This window comes from Chiloscyllium plagiosum, chromosome 6 (genome assembly GCF_004010195.1).
Source record: "Chiloscyllium plagiosum isolate BGI_BamShark_2017 chromosome 6, ASM401019v2, whole genome shotgun sequence".
Classification (NCBI taxonomy): Eukaryota; Metazoa; Chordata; class Chondrichthyes; order Orectolobiformes; family Hemiscylliidae; genus Chiloscyllium; species Chiloscyllium plagiosum.
Window position 1 is genome coordinate 97,215,190 of NC_057715.1, and position 17,602 is coordinate 97,232,791.

At 40.5% G+C, this 17,602-nt stretch overlaps 1 protein-coding gene across 2 annotated transcripts in view; it reads left to right on the forward strand.

The window, feature by feature from the left end:
• The first annotated feature begins 632 nt into the window (after positions 1 to 632).
• LOC122550853 (proteasomal ATPase-associated factor 1-like) overlaps positions 633 to 17,602 on the forward strand; it is a 46,716-nt gene continuing 29,746 nt past the window's right edge. The window contains exons 1-6 of one of the 2 annotated variants that reach the window (XM_043692196.1): positions 640 to 747; positions 853 to 893; positions 10,228 to 10,331; positions 10,439 to 10,528; positions 12,568 to 12,666; positions 13,457 to 13,607. In XM_043692196.1, coding sequence (XP_043548131.1) covers positions 698 to 747; positions 853 to 893; positions 10,228 to 10,331; positions 10,439 to 10,528; positions 12,568 to 12,666; positions 13,457 to 13,607 — 535 coding nt within the window. In that variant the 5' untranslated portion in view covers positions 640 to 697. Of the gene's footprint in view, positions 748 to 852; positions 894 to 10,227; positions 10,332 to 10,438; positions 10,529 to 12,567; positions 12,667 to 13,456; positions 13,608 to 17,602 lie in introns of both variants that reach the window. The other variant, XM_043692197.1, reaches the window with a different exon arrangement.

Sequence of the window (17,602 nt, forward strand, 5' to 3'; positions counted from 1 at the left end):
CGAAGAGTAAATTAGAAGTCTTTTGAATCTTGCTGCAAAGAATGAGATGTTTGGGAAGAAATGACTTGGATGTGCCGCCATTGGACTGGGGTGGACAAAGTTAAAAATCACACACCAGGTTATAGTCCAACAGGTTTATTTGGAAGCACTAGTTGTCCTGATGAAGGAGCAGTGCTCTGAAAGCTAGCGCTTCCAAATGAACCTGTTGGACTATAATCTGGTGTTCTGTGATTTTTATCTTTGGAAAGAGGTTGAGTACTGTGTTTATCAATTGCAATCATTGCTGGAGTGGAAGGACAATGGAAAATAAAGGCCAGAGGGTGTATAAATGGGACAGGTAATCTGGATGAGTTGGAATAATTGTAGGGTAGCAAGCAATTACAGTAGATTCTTCTGTCAGGATATGAAAAAGAATTAATTATAAGTGGGCCTTTTTTTCCAAAAACAGTTTAAATGAACTGAAATATCTTTTTAAAAATCACGAAATCGTTTACCACGTTGTGAAAGAGATGAAGGGAAAAGGTTTGGAAGTGATCAAGGTACCATGTAAATTCAGGCTGTTCCAAGCACTCTGCGACCTGATGGCTGAGAGCCTCCCAGGGCGTGGTCTGTGCAGCGGGAGGTGGGCGGAAGGGCGGGTGAGGGCTCTTCGCGACAGTGGCGGCGGCCGTTCGGTTTGCGGCAGTGTGGCGTCGCCATGGCAGGAGGCAGGATCTTCATCCAGTGCGACTGGCCTCGAGCCTTGCGGTAACTCTGCCTGAAGGGGCCAGAAATTTATAACAAACCTTTTCTTTTTGTGGCTCCTCGTCACTCCTGTGCGGGTATTAATGTCGTCTCGGTTTTATCCCACAGGGAGAATGAGAGGGAAGCGTGGGTTTCCTGTAAAAGACCCGGTAAGGATCCCGAGGCAGAGTTTGATATGTTTTTAAAAAGTCATCATCAGCAACAAAATCCTAATAATAAAGGCTGGCCTGACTGCCCAGTTATGTTTACTGTCTGATTCCCTCCACCTTGCACCGTCCCCATTCTGAGAATAAGGTTTGCTTGCTAGAAAATTACAAAAAAACAAAAACCTCTATTTCTGTTTTTCCCCAAACTGTGAAACATCCCCCCTCCCTCCCCCCAATCCTGAAGACTTTCACTGCCAGTGCTAGGGTATGAATTCACATATTGCTGTTTGTAGAATTACATGCAGAGAAGACAACATAGGCACTTGGCCCAGCTCTCTGAGTCCTTATCCTCCACAGAGCAGTAACCCTACCCCCTTCACGTCTGACGAATTCGGAGATTACAGAATCACAGAATTGTTGCGGTGCAGAAGGAGGCTGCATGGTCGTATTATCAAACAGTACAAGGGTTGAGTCTGTGCTGCCAAAAATATGCTACTACCTACACTAGTACCACTTTACCACACTAGGCCCCCATTGCCTTGAATGTTCTCTGACAGTCAGTTGCTCACCCAAGTACTAAGAGTCAGAGATGTACAGCACAGAAACAAACCCTTTGGTCCAACCTGTCCATACCGACCTGATATCCCAACCCAATCTAGTCCCACCTGCCAGCACCCGACCCATATCCCTCCAAACCCTTCCTATTCATATACCCATCCGGATGCCTTTTAAGGGTTGCAATTGTACTAGCCTCCACCACTTCCTCTGACAGCTCATTCCATACACATACCACCCTTTGTGTGAAAAGGTTCCCCCTTAGGTCTCTTTTATATCTTTCCCCTCTCACCCTAAATCTATGCCCTCTAGTTCTGGACTCCCCTAGCCCAGGGAAAAGACTTTGTCTACTTATCCTGTCCATGCCCCTCATGATTTTATAAACCTCTGTAAGGTCACCCCTCCACCTCCAACGCTCCAGGGAAAACAGCCCTAGCCTAATCAACCTCCCCCTATAGTTCAAGTCCTCCAACCCTGGCAACATCCTTGTAAGTCTTTTCTGACTCCTTTCAAGTTTCATAATTTGTTTCACCATTTATTTAGTGCTATGTGGTTTTCTGCCTCCACTACCCTCCCAGATAGTGCATTTCAGATCCCTGCCACCCTCTGGGTGAAAAGGTTTTCCTTAAATCTCCTCTACATCTCCTGTCTTTCACTTCCAAAAAGTATGTCCCTTATTATTGATCCTTTGGCCAAGGGAAACACCCGGTTTCTTTCATGCTGTCCATGTTTTCTTTTTCTTTCTTTCTCTCCCTCTCTCTCCCTCAGCCCCCCTTCCAAGCCTTCTCTGGTGTGAAGAAAACAAGCTGAGCTTATCCAACCTCTCTTCATTCCTGCAATGCTCCATACCAAGCAACATTGGTGTCTGCAGCTTTTACCCCATAACTCTGAATATTATTTTAGTTTAAGTAATCAGCTCATGTCTTGAAAGCCTGAATTGCACCTGTTTCCATGACAATTCAAGGCAGTGGATTCAGGATCATTATTAAGTGAATATATTTTTCCACACTTGCTTCTCTGCAAATTATCTTATCTATGATCTCTCGTTCTTGATTCTTTTGTGGGAGAGAACAGTTTCTCCCTATCTACTCTGTTCAGTCTCCTCACAAGTTTTCAAATTCTTATCAAGTCTCTACTTAGCTTCTCTCCAAAAAAAGCAAATTATTTAAATATATATGTTCTTGCTTGCCCTCAGTCTAACTATCCAGCCTGTTATTAAATTTTGCTTCAAATTCTGGTATATTTTTGAATTTCACAATTGTGCGTCTACACAAAAACTATTCTCCTGACCTCTGATCAATTTGTTTCTGCTGCCTTGAGCTGGAAGCCCCTTAAGTATGTTTTCCTATTTACTCAACCAACTTTTCAGATTTGCTTGGGATGGGAAGAAACTATCTTCACAAAACTCAGTCAAATATTCATCCTTTCAGCAGGAGTGGCTAGTCAGCAATTGTGAATGGGGTCCATTGCGCTTTCGTTACTCCCTGATCTGGAGCACTAAATTTCACGTTAATGCCTCCCCTGTTTTGAAGGAACACTTTTCTTCCAAGAAACTACACAGTAGTGAAACAAATAGACTAACGGCTAAATCATGACAAGCCAATTGTTTTGGAGGGGGCAAGTATGATTTTTGATGACTGCCTCCATTTCACTCATCAATTTTTGTTCAACCTCAGTATTTGACTTGTACATCCATGGAACTCCCAGGACAGCTTTTTCTAGTTATTTTGGCAAACACCAGTTCTTGGCCCTGACCTCTTAACTGCCTGTTGGTCCAATATTGAGTTCTACCCTGTCCTCTGCTCCCTGTTACACCTTAGTCAATCAATTTGAGTTCAACAAGTGCTATGAATTAGCATTATAAGCCATTTACTCTCATTTTATGGAAATAAGCTTTTCTGCTGGGGTGTAATGTTTCTGTATCGATAAACGTAATCAGAATGAAGTGAGTCAGATCTGCCTCTGAGCACAGGATTCATTTCCCCGTGCCTTATTTCTGTAAACATTTTTTCCATACCTTTGAGATTTTAAATGAGTAGCCAAGTTAGAGTATTTTGTGTGACATATTATTGTGAACCAAATTTGAAATGCTTTCATAAGATGCCATCTGCAGTTACAGGCTCAAGTCAGTTTATTAGGGTTAAGTCCTCCATTTTTAAACTTCCATACCAGAGGAATGCTATATGTATGCTTTTAATGCTTTTTTTACTCACTTGCATGAGTGTAGCTCCAACAGTGTTCAAAAGGCTCAACACATACAGTACAAAGCAATTTGATTGGGACAGTGCTGAGCTGGAAGGCTGGAACTGGGGTGAGGAGGGGGAAGGGGAAATGAGGAAACTGGTGAAGTCCACATTGATGCCCTGGGGTAGAAGTGTTCCGAGGCGGAAGATGAGGCGTTCTTCCTCCAGGTGTCGGGTGGTGAGGGAGTGGCAGTGAAGGAGGCCTAGGACCTCCATGTCCTTGGCTGAGTGGGAGGGGGAGTTGAAATGTTGGGCCACAGGGTGGTGAGTTTGATTGGTGCGGATGTCCCAGCGATGTTCCCTAAAGCACTCTGCGAGGAGGTTTGATTGACATCCCATCCATTCCCCGAAACATCCTCTCACAACAAGTGTCTTCAATGAATATTTTCTTCAAGATACCCTGCAAAAGCTTGCCAAAGCTTCTTCAAAACACCTACAAAAGCTATGATTGTGACCATTTCTTGAAAGTGTAGAGTTATTCTTTGCACGTTAAAACATGGCTCTGAAGCTTATTGCAGACCTGCAATGGTTTCCACATTGTAGGTGTGAATGGATTTTTCTTTGGGGCGCATTACAACAAGGAACAGGAGTAGGCGGTTCAGCTCCTTGAGCCTGCTCTGCCATTCAGCATGATCGTGGCTGATCTCAAGTAGTTGTCTTTTGTCTTTAGATACCTGTATTATTTTGCTTTTCAAAGGAACAACACCATTATTTGAGATTGCTCCCTGGGAGCTTTTCTCCCCTTCTGTCGCAGATGTGCAACATCTTCTGAGGTTTACCTTCAAAAGGTACTTGAACCTTCATTTCATTTCGGCCTCCCTTGTCGATGGTGTCCAAAATTGTAAATTTGTGATCATCACAGCTAATTTATTGTCAACTGTAAATGCCACATGCCTGTTTCACCAAAGCTGGACTCGGCTGTTGGAATGTTTCAGTTCCAGACATTTATCCTGAAAACAGCTCAATGTTCAGCACTTTGTCCTCCTGTTTGTTGGTCATGATGGTCTAAATGCATCTAGTATAGAATCTACCCAATTACATTATATTGCTGTAATAGATATTCTGTGTCTCAGACATCAGGGAGGGTATTAGCACAGTTTTGTACAGGGCGAGTTGAATTGTTTGCTGACTTAAAATGCAAGGTATTGAAGCTCAAATTTGGTGAGAAAAGTTTGACAAACCGGTTCTTTGTACGGTCCCAATATCCTGCAATGTTCTAAAGCACCTGATGCCATTCCCAACAACGTGCAACTGGAAGATCTTTATTTTCAACCACACAAGTGTGGAAAATCTGAGGAACAGCCAACTGTATCTGAGCCTGGCTTGAAACTGAAGCTCTCCAGCTTGAAAATGGTGACTAAACCTGATATGTGATCGTGAAGACTTTTGTCCTGTATAAGTGGTTGAAGGGCAAAAGAAAATGTTGTGTTTATGTGAATGCTAAAATTCTCATGGTACTCACAGGAAATTACTGATTCATGTGAATGCTAAAGTTCCCAAAGCAGTTTGAGGAAGAACTTCCAGTGCCATGGTCAATGTTTCTTAACATCACCAAAGTCAGGTTTTCCCTAACTGCTTTTGAGGAACAATGCTGTGAATAAAAAGACCACCACGTTAACCAATTCTGGACAGTATCTGTCATATCTCTAAAATCCTGCTATTGACTTCTCTTTCAAGACATAAATGTCCACTTTTTAAAAAAGCTTCTGTTACTTGTTCTGAAGATTTAAAAATAAAGTGACTACTTTATCTCATCTCCTTCCCCAGAATTTTTGCTTTTTGAAGACAATCAAGTAATAATTGTGACAAATATATAATAAATATTTGGGGCCTAACAATTTTTATGGTGACCATTTATATAAATATTGAAAAACAAAGTGCCACATATTACCTCCTATACAGTGACTATATCTCAGGCACGGTGGCTTAGTGGTTAGCACTGCTGCCTCACAGCCCTAGGGACCCGGGTTCAATTCCTGCCTCAGGCAACTGCCTGTGTGGAGTTTGCACATTCTTCCCATGTCTGCGTGGGTTTCCTCCGGGTGCTCCGGTTTCCTCCTACAGTGCAGGTTAGGTGAATTGGCCATACTAAATTGTCCGTAGTGATAGGTGCACTAGTCAGGGTGAGTTGTGGGTTGATGTGGACTTGTTGGGCCGAAGAGCCTGTTTCCACACTGTAGGGAATCTAAAAAAAATCAACTGCACTTGGATGTCGAATCATAAAATCTGCCATTTAGAAGTACATTTGATACAGTACTTCAGCATAGACATTAAATTCCCGTCTGACTCTGAAGTTATATTGTCAGTCTTACTGATGCAAAAATGGCCAGGGTGATTGCTTTGTAAAATTATTCTTTCTTAGTGAAAAATTAATGAGCCAACCTGGTTCGTATATTTAAAGTATAACATGCAATATTCATACTGACAGTTTCTTTTAGGTTGAATTTGGAATGCAGGAGAGACTATTGCTGAAAAATGTAGGAATAGTGTGCCAAACATTTAGAGCATGTTTCTTGTTTAGAATAATTGTCTAATGAAGTATGACCTTACCTGGTGCAAGATCTATAATCTTTATTTTGAACCAGACTGGTTTCTTTTGTAGAAATTTTTAAAGTTGGCTCTAGATAACCCCATACTTTTTGTTTGAATTTACAATATGTTTCTCCAGCATTGTTCAATCTTTGATCTGTTGAGAGTGCTTGACAATGTGATCGTGATTTCTCCTGATGTGCATTCTATTCTGACTGGAAAAAGCAAGGTTTTAAAGAACATAATACACATAAGGGGAAGTTTTCCCAATTCATTTTTGCATTCCTGTAATCTGAGTTTAGAAAGCTGATGGGTGATCTAATTGAGGTGTTTTCTAATGTGATAGGATTTAACATGGTAGGTACAAAGAAATCGTTTCCTCTGATGGTATAATGCAGAACAAGAGGGTACTTTTTGTAATTAGAGCTGAGGCATTCAGGAGTGTAGTCAAGAAACACCATATTACAATGTTTATTAATGGAAACCTAGAACTAACCCTGAGAGGCTGTGAGGATTGGATCAATTCATTCCAAAACCCTAGATATTTAGTTTTATTTTGCGTCTTATTGGGTAAGGAAACTGAGGGATTTGAAACAAAGGTGAGTGGATGGATTTGAGATACAGATCAACTGGTGATGTAATTGAATGGTAGAGCAGGCTTGAATGAGTGAATGACCTAATTCCTTTTCCTATATTCCTTTAATGGTAGTAGGCAAGGACTCAGATAATCTATTCTGTAGAATCCAAGTGGAAGAAATCCACTGAGAATTAATACACATCTTTTCAGGAAATTGCTTCTCACAATCTCTTAGCAACCAGTTCGAAGCGTGTACTCTTGGTACACTCCTTAAATTATTTCTTGGAACTACTGTGACCTTACCCAAAAGAGGCTGGTGAATAAATAGTGTGAATAGTTTGAGAGATTTCCAAGACAGAACATTTTCACATTTAAAGATCTTTGGAGCAGTTAGGTGATAAAAATGTTAACTTTTAACTCTCTAGAGAATGTGATATTAATTAAAAAAAAAACTCACCGTCTTTGGCTAAGTCCAAGTTCCATTGAATTTTTTAAGAGGGATTCTCACCACAATACCTAGTGGGTTTTCTCTTCCTTCCTTACCAAACCCGACTCGTTACTTACCTATCTCGTCCACTCAATTGCGATTTCTGTTCGATCTTACGATTCTCAGAGCAACTTGCCAGGCAGCAGATATCCAGAATTCAGTGGCATCCCTTGTGCCTGTGGCACCTTTAAAATTCTGTTGTGCACCCAGACACCTACTGTTTTATCTAGTTAGGTTAAAAGTTGCTGAAATTTGCCTAAACCTGGCAGACAGGAGTAGAGCGGGCCCCATTTTGCAGGAGGTCCTGCTTGATGGGATGGTGTCAGCCAGACCTCCTCTTTCCTCAGGGGCAATAGATGAGGCCAGAAGACCAGATCATGCCAGGTGACAGATGTCGCTGCCTGGGATAAAGCAGTTGCAGCCATCTGATTGAATGCCTGCAATGAAGGAAGGTCAATGATCTTCTCCACTTTGCCAGAGTGAATGCCACCATCTTCTGTCCGGTGCCTCCACACTAATTTTATCTCTGCTACTGTAGCTACCTCCCATCAAAGCACATACTCTGCCACTCTTGTTATTGCCTGCAATATCTTACCTACTTGCCTTCACTCTCTCCGACCCCTGACATCAGCAAGTCTGCAAGTCGTCTGTGCTATCTACTCGCTCTCACCGACATTGCCGTCAACAAGAGCTTGTCGACAACTGTGCCAAGCAGAATCTATAAGATTCCTCACTAAAATAAAACAAAGAACTGCAGATGCTGGAGATCTTATACAAGAGCAGTGATTTGATGAAGAGTCCCTGGACTCAAAACTTTTAACTCTGCTCGCTTCCAAAAATGCTGTCAGACCCACTGAGTTTTACTAGCAATTTCTGTTTTTGTTTCTCTAAGGTTCTTTCCCAGATTTATCATGCCCTCAGAACTCTTGCTGCAGACTTTAGAGTCTGATCCTAACTAGAAATTGCAACTAGCCACATGTCAAACTGAATATTGAAGTTTCTAATAGACCATGTCACTCATCAATGTAGCAATATTGTTTTCTGAAGGTATTTTATTTGAACTCAACTCTTGCAGGTTCAAAAATTTCAGGTTTTTGTCGTAATATAGGAAATAAAGTCTAATAGCAGCTATAGAACATCTTGTTTCACTTTAATTTCCCTCTAAGAAGTTTTATTTTCAACAGGGTGTGAGTCCACAGTGGGATATGATACTCTAGTACCATATTTGAATGGTGGCTTTCTTGTATTGCATGATTATGTAATAATGGGTACATCATAGCTGAAAACTTTCCTGATTCTGATGTCGGCTTGCACTTGCAGCATATCTTGAATCTTTAAGATGGCAGCAGTATAGACGTGGAGCTTGCCCAGGAGCCTGGAACTCGTCTACTCCATTTGCTTTTTACTTTTTTCTTTCTTTCTCTACTTTTTCTTAATGTTTCCATTTACCATCTTATGTTTTTTTAACTTCGGCTGAAGTTGTATTCTCCTGGATCGGGCCCAGCATAGAGGAGGCTTCCAGCCCGATGTACTGGCCTCAGCCTGGGCAGCAGTCTTCCTTTGTGTCCATCTCATCCCAGAGGAGTGGTCTCAGCTTGCCGTAGCGGTCTCCAGATTTGGTATTCTTGTCCCAGCATGAAGGTCTCATCGATGTGTAAGTCTTTGATGGCAGACTCCAGGTATTCCAGCGACCCGTTGTGCTGATATCATCCTGTCCCAGCGTTGAGATCTCGTCCTGGTGTGTGGCATTGAGATCTTATATTCCAGCCTGAAGCGGTGGTCTCCCGTTGTGGTAACCTTGACTCAGAGGGGCAGTCTTGTCTTGCGTGGCAGTCTCCAGGTTTGGTAGTTTTGTCCTGGCGTGAAGGTCTCGTCAGTGTGGAAATTGTCTTTGGCAGCAGCTTCCTGATATTCCAGCGTTCTCCATCTTATTGGACTCTTCCCAGAACTGAAATTGATCTGAGATGACTGTCTTAATTTTTACTTATGAATTCATGATGCCATGGTATGGCAACTTATAAAACATTCACCTTTTTGTTGTAAAAATACACATGACAAAAAGTTGTTATTTTATTCTATTCAGCAGGAAATTTGGGATAATCTTGTATTATTACCACTTGCACCATTGCAGTCCTCATTTACAACATAATCAGCACCTTTGTGACCACCTTAGCTGGAATTGGTTCACTCATTTTAGTTCATAAGTTGTGTCTGTAATCTTCATAACTTGCATGGACTATTGCCACACTATGCAGTATGTTAATCCACTTACTATGGGCATAAATTATTTGGACTTCTAATTTCAAAAGTTTGTTAAATCAGAGCTCAGTTTCTTTGAAATATGTGCTGACTTTTTAGAGACAAATGCATAAACAGCGCACACAAGCACTTTGAAGAGCTAACATTCTAAGTGAGTTTTACAGTGACTGGCTTTTAGTGTGAATCAGTGCCAGTGGTGATATTGAATCCACAGTAATCTAATTTCAACAAATGATACAACACCTGAAGTTATCTGCAAATTCGTGCCATGATTTGTCATCTTTCCAATATAGGAAAACCTTTACAAAAGAAATATTTTCATTTTTATGTAACACACTTCACAATGTCGAGACATCAAAGCCAATTAAGTCTTTTTTTAGTAAGTGTTATAGAAGTGCAATTGCTGTTGTAAGAAAGCATTTCAGCAATGACCATAGTGAGGTACCACAGTCATCTGTGCAATGGAATAAATATTGGCCAGAAAACAAGGGAGAACTTCCCTGCTATTTGAAATTCATGAAGAAGTCTACTTCAGGTCAACCTGAGAGGATAGATGGGCCTCCATTTAACATCTCATCTGAACAACAGAGATTTCAAAAGGTGGTGATTTACTTGTTGTTGATATCCCCCACTAATGTTATAATTATAATTAACAACAACATGGTATAATGTCCATTTCTAATTTAGGAGCAACTACTTTATATGGCTGTATAAAGTGTCAAGGAGTTGGTAAAGATGGGGTCCCAGTGGTAACAGCTTCAGAAGGGTTTGAAGTGGCAGAGATTACAAAGGTGAGATCTTCCTCCATATATTATTTTTGTTGTTATTGCCATCTGTGAAAATGTAGCATTTAGACATTGAAAAATTCAGTTTTTTAGAATTTTTATTTTCGTTGCAGAAGAGTATTCTAATCTCCTGTCCTGATGGGAATGCAGCCTCAAAGTTTCTTATGCCTTATACATCCTTTTCTAGAATACACACTAAAAGTGTAAGTCTGTTTTTTTAATTGTTTTGTGTAAGCTGAATAATGTTGATATCTTTCCTGAAGTAAGCATTTTTAGAAGTGCGATCATTGTAGGAGGAAAAATTGCAGTTTTCAAATTGACTTGTTTGCATAGCATCCTAATTTTTATGTTCAATTAGGTGTTACATCACAAAGGTTATCTCTTATGTACTGATGTCTGCTGATAATTTAGAGAATATTTTAGTTAATTCCCAGCGCTAAAATAGTAAAAGTTAAAAATCTCACAACACCAGGTTGTAGTCCAACAGGTAGCTGATTAAGGAGCAGTGCTTCGAAAGCTAGTGCTTCCAAATAAATCTGTTGGACTATAAACTGGTGTTGTGTGATTTTTAACTTTGTCCATCACAGTCCAACACCGGCTCCTCCACAGCATAAAATAGTAAATGTAGCCTAAAGTAGACTTGGCTATGCAATCAAAATAACTATCTGTTCATAGATCTGAAAACTAACTCTGACGCCACTATTCAAAGTGAACATGATCTAAGAATTCATAGACAATTTCTTTTACAAATGATTGTTTACCAGGCATTTCCTAGCCTGTCCTGGTTAATGGATCTTGATCTATGATTGCACATTGTTACTAAAGCTAGAATTTTAGATCTGTAATTTATTAAATGTCATCCAGTTAAAACTACAAATAATTTTTTTCAGTGAAGGCACATTTTTAGAATTCATTTGGTTCCCAAGTTCCCTGAAATGTTGTCCTCTTGCTACATGAAAGTAGCAGCTCATGCTGGTGTCCAGTTCTATAGCATCACCAGCTTCTTACTTAAGTGAATACAATCCACATTTCAGCCTGGGTGTGCACTAATTTCTGATTAAATTCCATTGTCTGGCAGTTGCTTGTACCAAGTTTGCTGTCAAATCAATCAATTTAGGTTTACTGGCTTCTGTCCATTAATCATGGCTCACCAAACATGGAGTCCCTCTTATCTTTCCCTCCTGCATGCATTTGCTCCTGATACAGCCTCTTGATTGCCCAGATGTTAGGAAGGGCGCGGAGTGCTGCCATCTCATCAGCTCGTGCAGGATCTCTCTTGTCACTTGTGACAAATGAACAAAATTATAAATAATTAGATTAGATTTAGATTACATTACAGTGTGGAAACAGGCCCTTCGGCCCAACAAGTCCACACCGACCCGTCGAAGCGCAACCCACCCATACCCCTACATTTACCCCTTACCTAACACTACGGGCAATTTAGCATGGCCAATTCACCTGACCTGCACATCTTTGAACTGTGGGAGGAAACCGGAGCACCCGGAGGAAACCCATGCAGACATGGGGAGAACGTGCAAACTCCACACAGTCAGTCGCTTGAGGCGAGAATTGAACCCTGGTCTCAGGCGCTGTGAGGCAGCAGTGCTAATCACTGTGCCACCGTACCGCCACCACTGTGCCACCGTACCGCCCCACTGTGCCACTGTGTAGTTATGAAGAACAATAAATTAATTTGAAGCTATATTCTAAGCCATACTAAGTGAACAGTAATCTAATCTGGTCTTCATGTGCTCATTATTCTATTTCCCCCTCCAGATTTTGAACTTTGTTACAGGATAGAGCGAGAAACCTTCCTTGATTTTTGATGTTGCAATCTCCCACAGTTTTATCCCCTGCCCCTCTCCCACTTCCATTAAACCTTTATAAGTCACTATGAGGCACATATCAGCAAATCCTTTTGTCCCCCATGTTGAAATATCTAGCCACTCTTGAGCAATTCATCGCAACAGCATGCTGTCAAGTAATAAGTTGAAGTAATGGAAGCTGGAAGGTGTTCCCCTGCAGTTAAACTGGTTTGAAAATATCATGTGTAGGTCCTAATTGTTCATAAGTCATAGACATTTTTGTTTGTAAAATTTTATTAAAAACAGTTTTGAGTTATGGAAAATAGATTCTGGTGTTTATACAAGACACTGATTTTGTTGAACCTGATGTATATTTCAAAATAAAATTGTATTTTCCAAAATGCTACACCTTTATCTCTTTTACCCTTGCTCTCTAGATAACCAGTATGGATATTTCTAGTGGTGGAGGGCTGGGTGTATCTTGCAGTACAGATGGGACAATGCGAATCTGGCAAGCCAATAATGGAGATCTGAGGGTTTGTGTATCTATTTACTTTATATGAATATTGTCGATAATTTACAGTAGGTTCACAAAAAGTATAGTGTTTCAATTTTCCTTAAATGCCAAGTAGTAAAAAATTTATAGTTTGAGGTCTGTCTTTGAACAGCTTCTGTAGAAAGATTGTGATCTTATTCATTCTGGTTTGAATTCTGAATCACTCTTTAATATTAAACATCGTAACAAGTTGGATGTGTTTTTTAAATAACTTGAGAATTTTCTACCCAAATTAATTAATGTAGACAATAACATATACCTAGGAGAGATGATTAAGTCATAATCACATTGTAAACAAGATGACAGTTATAACAGTTATATGTGAACCTTGAGATAGGATATTGATACCTTATAATCCTTCTGTTGTAGCTATTATTTTGTATTAGTTGACCCTGTAATGTCCAAGTAATTTAATTATACTTTTGGTGTATTTGTTATGGAATATGCTTGAAACGCCGATTCTCCTGCTCCTCGGATTCTGCCTGACCTGCTGTGCGTTTTCAGTGCCACATTTTCAACTCTGATCTCCAGCATCTGCAGTCCTCGCTTTCTCCTAGTATTTATTATGGTTGCTAATGCAAAGTGAACTGGCAATATAATTAATTAGTAATGACAACCATACTGAAGGGTTCAGTGTCATAATAATCGTTGCCACTTTACCTAGCATCAGGTATTGATCTGTGAGAAGTATCGCACCTGATGTTCCAAAGTGTGTGCAGATATGTGTGTATGTGATTTGGATCTAATCCATTGTCAATTTTAATTTTTAGAGAGATCTGGTTGGCCACGTGTACGACGTGAATTGTTGTAGGTTCTTTCCCTCTGGGATTGTGGTTCTAAGTGGAGGAATGGATGCTCAGTTAAAGATCTGGTCTGTTGAAGATGGAAATTGTTCTGTAACTTTGAATGGACACAAAGGAGGTATACAGAGCTATTACCACAACATTTTAATAAAGAAAACAGTGATGGTATTCTGTTTTACGTGTAACAAAGATTTTGAAAAACAAATCTATTAAAAACATCGTAAATTTAGATACAGGGTCAGAACTTGGTATACATTGACTGGTTTATCTGGTTTACTGTATTGTATATTTTGGAGCAGTGGTTAATGTCTAACATCGAAGGAAGGAAGATGTTTGTGGTTGTTGGAGAACAATCATCTCAACTCCAGGGCATCAATACGGAGTCCCTCAGGCTAGTGTCTTAGTTGCTTAGGAGCACCACTACCTGCAAGTTACACTCTAAGTCACACACGATCCTGACTTGGGACTATAATACTAATGCTTCATTGTTGTTCGGTCAATAACCTGGATCTCTCTTCATAATAGTGCTGTGGATGTGCCTGCACTCCCAACAAATGCAGCAGTTACAGAGTCATAGAGATGTACAACATGGAAACAGACCCTTCAGTCCAACTCATCCATGCCGACCAGATTTGCCAGAACTTGGCCCTTAGCTCTCTAAACCCTTCCTATTCATATACCCATCCAGATGCCTTTTAAATGTTGCAATTATACCAGCCTCCACTACTTCCTCTGGCAGCTCATTCCATACACACATCACCCTCTGCATGAAAAAGTTGTCCCTTAGGTCAATGTTTTGTCTTTCCCTTCTCACCCTAAACCTATGCCCTCCCCTAACCCAGGAAAATGATTTTATCTCTTTACCCTATACATGCCCCTCATGAATTTATAAATCTCAGCCTCCTGATGCTTCAGGGAAAATTACCCCACCCTATTCAGCCTCTCCCTATAGCTGAGGCAGCTCAACACCACCCTCTCCAGGGTCATTGAAGAAAAATGCTGGCTTAGCCAGTAATTCAATATCCCTGTGAATGAACGAATAGTATTTATTGGAAAATTTATCTGCTTTCTTTTCACTTCCTGCTGTTTTTTCTTCCTCCTCTCAGTGAATGCTTCTCAGTGCTAATCTGGACCAGATCAAAAATTGATGAAATTCGGTCAACTATAACTTGGCTGATTGAAAATCAACTTTTAAGCAATTACATTATTTCCCCAATTCCAACACCATTAATAAATAAAATGCTCCAGTATTAGTGGCTTTGCAGGTGTAATTGAGTCATTTAAAATTGTTTCTATCTATGTTTATTTGAAGCTTGTCATAAAGTCTTAACATGATTGTGATATCTACCTGAAACATAAAATCGAAACTGACAACTAAACCCAAGAAAAGTAGTCATTGTTCTTTGAAGTTCTGCTGTGATGCATGCAGTCACTTTTTTTCTTGTTTGTCCCAAGGTACACTTCTCACCATCTCTGTAAACTGCTGAACAAAATCTTCGCACAGTCCATCTGGTTAATCTAAATGGTTAATGTTAACTGTTGTGGCCAATATTTGAGAACAGTTGTATGCTTCTATTCTTTGTAGTGCACTTATATATTTAAAAATTTCTAATGTTTTAAATCCAAAGTTTTCTGGATACATTTTTATTTTTGATTTGTAAAGCATGGTACTGTTCACTGCGAACAGCTTTCTAATATTCTGGAAAGAAAATCCTCAAGTAATTTTCTTATGTAATGACAGAGAATAGTAATAAATAATTTAAAATATAGGCAGTTGCTACATGTATTTGAACTTGAGCAGAAAGCTAATTTTGCTTGGCTTTTGAAGTTGTCTTTTGAATTTTATTCTGCAAGACAGCATGTATATCTGATGTGTTAACATCCTTTTTTTGTCCTGTCCATTTGAAATGTGTAATCCAGTAATCTGTGAATGTTGTAACATTCAGAGAGCTTGGTGTCTCAATATTAACTACATTCAATTGCTTGCTATATTCGGTTCTACATTGCAGTAGGCAGTAAGATTTTCAATAGGTCAGTCAATACAGTTCAGGGACCAGTAGAGAGAAGTTTGAGTTATAACCAGCTTGTGATTGTATGAGAGAGCAAGAAGCAAGCTTCATGCAGAAACGTGCAGCTAAGAATGTCACTGATTCTATGTAGTTGGGCCTTGGAGAGACGTCCCAAGAGCAATTGGATAGCTCTGTGCAGTACAGGGAGGTTGTGAGAACTTGTAAGTGCAGCTAATGTTTGATGATTGGGCCTTAGGAACGTCCTGGAGGCTAAGAGTATGACAGCTCAGCGCAATTAATACTCCCAGTGCAGCTGAGAGATCTGATTGAAAAACCTGTAAGCAGTATTTGCTTGGTACAGCTGGGCGACATTGGAGCTCAGAATAAAAACGAACCCAAGGTACTGGTTGTCGAAGCTTACAACCTGTGAAAAGCTGGACCCGAGCTTGTCAGTAAGTACTGGAGTGCAGTTTCCAGGAACCCAAAGACCTTAGACCCAGCAAAATGAATATGAGCAATCGTTGAGGAAGCCAGGATGGAGTGTGTTTTGAGGGTGTTCCAAATCTGGGACTTTAATCGAGAAGATTGAAATCTCATGTAAATATTTGCTGACCCACAGTGTTGTTAACTTCTGGAGGTTGCTGAGAAATCTATGGGATCTATCTTAGAACATAGAACAGTACAGCACAGTACACACTCTTCGGCCCTCAATGTTGTGCCGGTCTTCTATCCTACTGAAAGATCAGATTAACCTACATACCTTTCATTGTACTAACTTCCATGTGCCTAACGAAGAGTCACTTAAATATCTTTAATGTATCTGACTCCAGTACCACTGCTGGCAGTGCATTCCACATACCCACCACACTGAGTAAAGAACCTACCTCTGACATCTCCCTAAACCTTCCTCCAATTACCTTAATATTATGCCCCCTCATGATAAACATTTCCACCATGAGAAAAAGTCTCTGGTTTTCCACTCTATCAATGCCTCTCAACATCTTGTACACCTCTATCAAGTCATCTGTCATCCTTCTTCACTCGAATGAGAAAAACCCTAGCTCCCTCAACCTTTCTTTAAAAGACATGCCTTCCAGTCCAGGCAGAATCCTGGTAAATCTCCTCTACACCCTCTCTAAACCTTCCATATCTTTCCTATCGTGAGGCAACCTTTATAGGAATATTCCAAGTGTCGTTTAACCAAGACTCTAGAGCTGCAGCATAACCTCACAGCTCTTAAACTCAATCTCTTTGCTAATGAAAGCCAACACACCATATACCTTCTTAACAACCTGGGTGGCAACTTTGAGGGACCTATGGACGTGGACATCAAGGTCCCTCTGTTCCTCTACACTGCCAAGAATCCTGCCTTTAATCCTGTAATCTGCATTCGAATTCGACCTTCAAAAGTGAATGACTTCACACTTTTCCAGGTTGAACTCCATCTGCCACTTGTCAGCCCAGTTCTGCATCCCTGTTAATGTTCCATTGCAACTTCCAATATCCCTCCACACTATCCACAACTCCACCAATCTTCGTTGCATTTTCGCTTGATCTGTTCTAAGGGGTGTATGATTGCAGTTTGTCTATTATCCATGTAATTAATATGTTTTTATTCAGTAGTTTGTAGAACGTTGACATCAAATGCCTAGGCATTTATTATCCATTGTTGTGGTTCTGTTCGCCGAGCTGGAAGTTGTTGTTGCAAACGTTTCGTCCCCTGGCTAGGCGACATCATCAGTGCTTGGGAGCCTCCTGCGAAGCGCTTCTTTGATGTTTCCTCCGGTGTTTATAGTGGTCTGTCCCTGCCGCTTCCGGTTGTCAGTTTCAACTGTCCGCTGTAGTGGTTGGTATATTGGGTCCAGGTCGATGTGTTTGTTGATGGAGTTTGTGGATGAATGCCATGCCTCTAGGAATTCCCTGGCTGTTCTCTGTCTGGCTTGCCCTATGATAGCAGTGTTGTCCCAATCGAATTCATGTTGCTTGTTGTCTGCGTGTTTGGCTACTAAGGATAGCTGGTTGTGGCTAGTTGATGTTCATGTATGCGGATTGTTAGCTGTCTTCCTGTTTGTCCTATATAGTGTTTAGTGCAGTTGCATGATGG